The 8,440-nt window shown below is 54.2% G+C and overlaps 1 protein-coding gene across 2 annotated transcripts in view; it reads left to right on the top strand.

The window, feature by feature from the left end:
* Positions 1–1,315: 1,315 nt before the first annotated feature.
* The window catches only part of ARSI (arylsulfatase family member I), an 8,102-nt gene continuing 977 nt past the window's right edge, over positions 1,316–8,440 (top strand). Inside the window, exons 1-2 of one of the 2 annotated variants that reach the window (XM_019630055.1) lie at positions 1,316–2,049; positions 5,493–6,907. In XM_019630055.1, coding sequence (XP_019485600.1) covers positions 1,733–2,049; positions 5,493–6,897 — 1,722 coding nt within the window. In that variant the 5' untranslated portion in view covers positions 1,316–1,732 and the 3' untranslated portion in view covers positions 6,898–6,907. Of the gene's footprint in view, positions 2,050–5,492; positions 7,764–8,440 lie in introns of those variants that run through there. The other variant, XM_019630054.1, reaches the window with a different exon arrangement.

The raw sequence follows: 8,440 nt of genomic DNA, 5'->3' as shown, positions 1-8,440 counted from the left end.
GTCTTTGTTTCCCAAAGTTCACTGGCCTTTCAAGAGGGTCCTTGGTCACCAAAAATTGGGAAATACAGCTTATCAACCTCCCTTCTGGAGATTAGCATGTTAAACATTTGAAGTCCTGGTAGTAAAGAAACCTAAGTGGTTTTGTTTAACTCAGTTCTCCCACTTAAAAATGTAGCCTAGTAAAAATTTGGAAAACAGTGATGCAAAGCAGAAGTTGCAAACCGTCACCCAATGGCCTAAAACGACCCTCAGGTTTGATTTGGCCTGCACCGTGCTTAATTTTGCTTTAAACTAGTGATTAAAAATTGGAATATTTCTCATAATAACCTGCATTTGTTTGTTCTTAAAAAATCCAAAGACCCAGACACACTGGTCCGCATGCTTCCCCCTGCCTTCCTCTGGCAATAAAAGCCCTCATCCCCCCTACTCATTTATGCTACTTGGCTGGTCCAGGGTCTCCCAAGCTTACTTTCTCTGTCATGGGGATTTCCTTGAGTGGGAGCTGGTCTGGACAACGTGGATACCCATTCGTCCATTCATTCCGGTGACATATACTAATTGAGCTTCTAGATCCTGTGGATACAAGATGTATACAACAGCCTCTGCCCTTTGGATTCTAGCGCTGGCATGCTAAGATTCCAGTTGTGAGCTACAGAATGAGGAGGAGGAGGGGCTGGGGAGAGGGAAGTTGGTAAGGCCAGAACATAGTTTCCTGATTTCCAGCCCCTGCTGCTTGCCAAAGTCGCCCCCTGTTCTCCACTGATCTCTCTACTGCCACTCACACAGCCACTGTGAGCCCAGGGGAAGAAGACCTTCACTTGTTCTGTGACCTAGACCAGTTCCCGCCCATCTCAAGGCCTCAGTTTCTCTCGCTATAGATGACCGGGTTGGAGTCGAAAATGCTGTGCATCCCTCACAGAACTGGCACTCAGAGATGCTAAGATTCCATGATTGAGGAATGTCTGACCGAGCCATTCCGGAGCTGTTCCATCGAATTCCAAGCAGCCCCCTCCCTCCTTTCCTTAGTCCGGGCCAGGGCGGGGGCTGGAGCCAGAGGGCCGAGCGGGCCTGGGCTTCCCGCCCGGGGGCGGAGCTGCCTCTAGGCGTCCCGCCCCTCCACCTGGGACTCGGCCCCGGCAGATGTTACAACTTTTTCGCATTCTCTCCCGCGGTGTCACCCCCCCAGACCCGCCCAACTCGTGCCTCCCACCCCTTTCCCGCTGGGGTCCTGCCCACCTCCCCGCGGGGAGCCCAACTGTACTCAGGACTCCGGGCGGGGCGAGAGGCCGGGCTGGGGGCTGGAGGGTCGGGAGGAGGAGAAAGGGAAAGCAGAGGCAAGAGAAATTAGGAGACGGGAGAAATCGAGGGCTAGAAGGAAGAGGAGAGAGTCCGAGGATGGTGGAGAGCACTTTTTGGAAGTCACCACGCCGCGTCTCAGGCTGGCCGGGCTGAGCTGGGGGAGAGGGAGCGAGGGCGGCGCAGGGCAGGCGAGAGGGCGGCGAGAGGCAGCTCAGCGCGGGCCTGACCTCCCCTGACGCCGAGCTGCGGCCGCGCAGGTCCGACCTCGCCGTCTGGTAGCCGGTCCCGGACCATTCACCCCTCCGCCCCCGGGGGCGCTGATCGCTCCCGAAGCGTCCAGGCCAGCTGACCCGCGGGCGTGCGGACCTTGCGCCCTGGGCGCGCACAGCGGTGAGGCCCGGGGAGCCCTGCGCGCCGGGGCACGCGGGCGGGCATGGCGATGCACGCCCTCACCGGATTCTCGCTGGTCAGCTTGCTCAGCTTTGGCTACCTGTCCTGGGACTGGGCCAAGCCGAGCCTGGTGGCCGACGGTCCCGCCGAGGCCGGTGAGCCGCCCTCGGCCGCTCCTCCCCAGCCTCCCCACATCATCTTCATCCTCACCGACGACCAGGGTTACCACGATGTGGGCTACCATGGCTCAGATATCGAGACCCCTACGCTGGACCGGCTGGCCGCCGAAGGTGTCAAGTTGGAGAATTATTATATCCAGCCCATCTGCACGCCTTCGCGGAGCCAACTTCTCACCGGCAGGTAGGCATGGCCCAGGTCGCTGGAGCTGGGCGTCCAAGCCCCAAGTAAACCCAGTCGTAGATTTCCCCTGCATTTGCAATCGCCCCTCAGGGATATGGGAAATCAGGTCTATGGGCCAATTCTGTCTCCAGTTGGCTGTGTGATCATTAGTAATTCCTTTGCCCTCTCTGGCCCTCAGTTTCCCTGCCTGTACACTGAATGAGTTAGATCACCTTTGAGGTCTTCTTCCTCTGGTATTCTAGGATACTCACACTGCCCACCATGTGAAGGAGACATCGGTCATCCCTTTGTTAGAGGGACATGGCAGCCTCTGACACTTAGGTTTGAATGCTGCTTCTGCTTACACACCCTGAGACCCTGAGCAAATTACTTAACATCTCTAAGCCTCAGTTCTCTTGTCCATGAAATGGGGTGGGGAACAGTTTTTATCTTGAAAAGCAGTGGTAAGGATGGAATGAGTGGCGCGTAACCTGCTTGGCTGTCAATGAACGGCAGCCTTTATGTCACTGGAGGGATTAGCGTCCCCAAACTATGACTACCTCGGGAAGAAACCAAGGAATTGACAGGTGGAGTGAAAGACGCACACAGTGCGCCGTGACCTGTGTAGCGTTAGGTAGTTACTTCATTTCTCCAAGCCTCTGTTTTTTCATCTGCAAAATCCTCCCAAATTGGTTGGGAGCCTCAAGGAGATGTGCTGCTTTCTCCATAAGGAGTTGTCCACAGGCAAGGAGGCAGGATTACAGGATTAAAAGAGCAAGGAAACGGGAGGTGTGGGTGTGGAAAGCAAACTCTGGCCTGGCTACTTAGGAGAAAATCCTTTGGCAAGGCTGAAGCTAATCCTCCTTGGATGGGGTCCAAGGCCTGCTTTTTCCCAAGTTCCACCCAAAAGCCACTGGTGTGATCTCAGGGAACTAGAGCCTTAATCTCTCTGTTTCCTGGATGGGAGAAACTGAGGCATGGAGTCAGGGAGGGCCCAACTCATGCCTGGACCCAACGTCAGGGCCTGTAGGAGACGGGGCTGAGAGGCCAGGTGCTTGGCAGGGGTCCTGGAGCTAGGAGTCGAATAGCTGCCTTTTCTTCCTTCAACCTGGTACTCAGCGTGGAGATCCAGAAACAGAGAGAGGGACCTGGAGAAAGAGGACGAGGGGCCAGTGTCTGCGTTCTGGGTTGCCGTGGTGGTCAAAATGAACCGGTGACTAACCTCCAGAAGAGGGAGGAGGGATCTGCGTTACCAGGAGCTGCGCACGAGTTAGGATTTCTGCCCTGAGAGGTGACTTTTGGTTTAAGCGGGGGAATGAACGGCCAGCAGGGCAGCGTTCCATCCCTCTGATCTGTGAAGTTAGCTGAGCGTGGCTGGGCAGCGTCTGCCCTCTGCCCCCTGCAGCTGGCTCCTTCTGACTGGTGCTGACTACTCTCATTAGTGTTTGTTAATGCATCCAGTCATGTTTGGAGAGAGCCAAAGTTTCTCATGTTACTCACTTGGACACGGGCTTCAGTGACTCTGAACCGGCCCACCCACTTTACAAAGCGGTGCTCTATGGTGCCCTCGCCCCTAGAAAGAGACTCAGCCTTGACTCAGGGCCCTAGGGTACCTCTTGTATCAAATCTAATCATTCATTAGCTTGATTGAGGTCTGCAGAGGCCAGAGCACCAAGAAATTTTGAGCAGGAGTTGCGTAGACCTGGGTTCAAAGCTCAGCTCTACTGATTGCCAGCTTTCTGAACTTGGGCCTGTTGCTGCACTTTTGGGAGCCTCAGTTTCATCATCTGTAGAATGATGGGGGTAATAATAGTCTTCCCTGTAGGTTTTTTTAAAAATGAGGATTAAATGAAATAATCTATGTGGAATATAGTATTAAAAATGGCAGTAGTAGCTAGTGATAGCTAACAGCAATAACAGTTTTAAGATAAGGAAACCAAAACAGAAAACCCACCCCAGTGCCCAGGATAAAGGCATCAGGTATTCAGGTCTGGCTTAATCTGGATGCCCCAGGGGACAAAAAAGGCGTGCGCTTCTAATATCCTTGTGAAGTTCCAGGCTCCTTTTTTACTCTGGACTTTTAAGACCTGAGTAAAGGCAAGACCCCATAAGCAGATCCCATGGGGGCCTTGTCCACAGCAGGGGGAATGGGATTTGAATGAATGAACGAGGAATGCGGGATTCTGCTAATCATTTGCTCCTGCTTCAGGATGTTAGCCTGTGTGCGTGACCCAAATCCAGGGGCCACATGAACTTATGGACTCCTCTCATAAAATTTGGGAACTGGAAGATTTTTAAAGATCTCCCATTTCAACCAACTCACTCCTACACGTGAACAAACTGAGGCCCCCATGGGGGAAGGAAAGGGGCAGCCTAGCTTGCCGGAAAACGGTCTGTGCTTGGACTGCTTGCACTTCTGTTTAAGTCCTGACTCTCCCCCTGCCCCTGACCACTGAATAATCTTAGGCAAGTCCCTCTCTTCCTCTGGACTTTAGTTCCAGACAAAGTGAATAAGCTAGAAGATGACTTGGGTCCCTTCTGGCTCTAAAATTCTCTGAGTATCATTCATTTGTTCATTCATTCATTCATTCCATAAGTAATTGAGTGTCTTTTAAACACCACCTGAGTGCCAGGAATACAACATTGAGTGAAGGACAGTCCCATTACATATCACTGGCCCGAGAGCACATACGCTGAGTAGAATTGCATGGCCACGTAAGACAATGATCATGGGTACGAAATACTGGGGGAACCCAGAAGCAAAAGTGACTCATTCTTTGAGAGAATCGTGAGAGACTTTACAGTGAGGGTAACATTTGGGCTGGGCTTTGAACAGTGAGTAGCAGTTTGGCTGGCAGAGCAGGACTTGCTCGAGGCCTCATAGCAAGTTAATGGCTTAGAACTTAGAAGTCTCTGAAGATTGCCGGGGAGACAAATCTCAATTCCAGTTACTAATTGTATGAATCACTGAGCAAGGGATTATTTTACTGAGCTTCAGTTTCCTTATTTGAGAAATGGGAATAATAACGATACACACCCCGTAGGCTGCAGTGAGGATTTAGTGAGATAATTCATAAAGGGGCTTAGTGCAATGCTGAGCACACAGTGAGGGCCTGGTGTTAGCTACTATTATTTTGTTGTCATGATTAACTTGGGTTCTACTCTTAACTCCCCAGCTTCCTTGCTGTGGAATCCTGGGTGAGTAGCTTAACCGTTCTGAGCTTCAATCTCCTCACCTGTAAAATTACAATAATATCTGCTTCAAATGATTTTGAGGATTCAATGAGATAATACATTTGAAGCTTTTAGCACATTTGATAATACCTGCTGCTTATTGTTAACTATGTTCGCTGGTAGCACTGGAACCAGAGCCCACCTCAGGGTGAGTATTAGGGGTTGGGTGGACAGAGCAGTGTAGTTTCTAGCTCACCTGTGCCTTCTATGCCCTTCCCTCTTCCCACCAGGTACCAGATCCACACAGGACTTCAGCACTCCATCATCCGCCCTCGGCAGCCCAACTGCCTGCCCCTGGACCAGGTGACACTGCCCCAGAAGCTGCAGGAGGCAGGTTACTCTACCCACATGGTGGGCAAGTGGCACCTGGGCTTCTATCGAAAGGAGTGCCTGCCTACCCGCCGGGGCTTTGACACCTTCCTGGGCTCACTCACGGGCAATGTGGACTACTACACCTATGACAACTGCGATGGCCCTGGGGTATGCGGCTTTGACCTGCATGAGGGTGAGAGTGTGGCCTGGGGGCTCAGCGGCCAGTACTCTACCATGCTCTACGCCCAGCGTGTCAGCCACATCCTAGCCAGCCATAGCCCCCGGCGGCCCCTCTTCCTCTATGTGGCCTTCCAGGCAGTGCACACGCCCCTGCAGTCCCCTCGTGAGTACCTCTACCGCTACCGTACCATGGGCAACGTGGCCCGGCGGAAGTACGCCGCAATGGTGACATGCATGGATGAGGCTGTGCGTAATATCACCTGGGCCCTTAAGCGCTATGGTTTCTACAACAATAGTGTCATTATCTTCTCCAGCGACAATGGCGGCCAGACCTTCTCAGGAGGCAGCAACTGGCCCTTGCGGGGACGCAAGGGCACTTACTGGGAAGGTGGCGTGCGGGGCCTGGGCTTCGTCCATAGCCCCCTGCTCAAGCGAAAGCGCCGGACCAGCCGGGCGCTGGTGCACATCACTGATTGGTACCCAACCCTGGTGGGTCTGGCAGGTGGCACCGCCTCGGCAGCTGATGGGCTAGATGGCTATGACGTGTGGCCAGCCATCAGCGAGGGCCGGGCCTCACCGCGCACGGAGATCCTGCACAACATTGACCCGCTCTACAACCACGCTCGGCACGGCTCCCTTGAGGGTGGCTTTGGCATCTGGAACACTGCTGTGCAGGCTGCCATCCGTGTGGGCGAGTGGAAGCTGCTGACTGGAGACCCCGGCTATGGTGATTGGATCCCACCGCAGACGCTGGCTGCCTTTCCTGGCAGCTGGTGGAACCTGGAGCGGATGGCCAGTGCCCGCCAGGCCGTGTGGCTCTTCAATATCAGTGCTGACCCCTACGAACGGGAGGACCTAGCTGACCAGCGGCCCGACGTGGTTCGTGCCCTGCTAGCCCGCCTGGTGGACTATAACCGCACAGCCATCCCTGTGCGCTACCCGGCTGAGAATCCCCGAGCCCATCCTGACTTTAACGGGGGTGCTTGGGGGCCCTGGGCCACGGATGAAGAGGAGGAGGAGGAGGAGGAGGACGCAAGGGCTCGAAGCTTCTCCCGGGGGCGCCGCAAGAAAAAATGCAAGATTTGCAAGCTGCGATCCTTTTTCCGTAAACTCAACACCAGACTGATGTCCCACCGGATCTGATGGGGGGGAGGTGAGGATCTCTGCCCCCCTAGATATACTCCCCTACTCAAGCCTGGCCCTGTTCCTCTCCAGGGCCTGAGGTCATGTCCCCATCTGCAGGGAAATGGAGGGGGTGCGGCCCCTCCGTTGAAGGGTGGGGAGCTTGGCTTGGGGGGTGGCAGGAGAATGAACTAGACTGGGATTCCTGGGCCCCAGTCTTGCCTCTCCATTGATTTGTTCTGTGACCTCAGGTGATCTGCACAAGCTCTCTGGGCCTCAGTTTCCTCACCTGTGAAATGAGCTTTAATGACTCTATGGCTCTGTAGTGTGGACCTGGTGCTTGGGGCCATGGTGGAGTTCTTGCCAACTTCACCATCTCCCTCCCAGATCATTTAAGGCCTCACCTTTGAGCCCTCTGTGATTCTGCTTGGGTGAGGGGCCACATGGAGGCAACTCTAGGCCTGGACCCCAGCCATGGCATTGCAATCTGGCTGCTCTGAAGGGATCCCTGATTGTTGAAGGTGGAGGTGCAGGAATCAGGGGGTGACCTCCCTGGGTCCTTACATGGCCTGGGCCAGTCCTGGGGCTGGACTGGTGGTAGAGGCTGTGGCGGAGAGCTCTCCTTTCTGTTCCCAGAACTCAGAGGAATTGGCCCAGCTGTTGGTGCTACAGGACCAAAGGTGGTGGACCAAACAGCTGTGAAAAGAGCCCCTGAACCAACAAACAGGACACCTGGGTTCTGCTTTGACCTTGGGCCCAGTCCTTCCCCTCTGAGCCTCAATTTCCCCACCTGCAAATGGGGATGCTAGCCCTGGCTCTGCCTACCTCACAGGGCTATAGAGGACTGGCCAGGCTAGCGGTTGTGGGGGAGCCGTGAAGCTGATTAAAATGCAGTAACACAAAAGCAAGGGCTGTAGCGCTGTCAATGAGCACATGTGGGTGTGTGCACATGTGTCCTGAGGGCAGGTGTGAGCTCACCGCTGGCAGAGCGAATGGGAGAGGAGGTGGAACATGTGGGTTCTGGCTCCGTCCTGGCACGGATCCACTGTGTGACCTTAGGCAAATTCCAGACCGTCTCTGGGCCCCAGTGCCCCCCGTGTGCAGTGGATGCTCTAAGAGCCCTCCCCACATGGCCATTCTGGGCTCCTGTGTGTGTGTGTGTGTGTGTGTGTGTGTGTGTGTGTGTGTGTGTGTTGGGGGCATGGGCTTAGTGATGGGAGGAGGGACATGGGTGTTTCAGGGCCTGCTTGCTGCATCGCAGGCCTCCATCCATCCGCACACTGCGTTCTGCATATCTCTCTTCAGGTTCCAGTCAGCGCAGCGTGTGTAGGCGAAAGCCCTGCTGTGAATTTTGAAAATAGTTATTTTTGTCACTGGCAAAGGAGGCCTGTTAGGACTCGTCAGCTTGTGGATAAGCAGGACGGGTGGGGTGGGGTGGGCTCTGAAGATTGCCGGGGAGACAAATCTCAATTCCAGTTACTAATTGTATGAATCACTGAGCAAGGGATTATTTTACTGAGCTTCAGTTTCCTTATTTGAGAAATGGGAATAATAACGATACACA

The sequence above is a fragment of the Hipposideros armiger genome, unplaced genomic scaffold, assembly GCF_001890085.2.
Source record: "Hipposideros armiger isolate ML-2016 unplaced genomic scaffold, ASM189008v1 scaffold_888, whole genome shotgun sequence".
Lineage (NCBI taxonomy): Eukaryota > Metazoa > Chordata > Mammalia > Chiroptera > Hipposideridae > Hipposideros > Hipposideros armiger.
The sequence above is the reverse complement of the archived record's forward strand: the minus strand, read 5'-3'. Positions and strand labels throughout refer to the sequence as shown.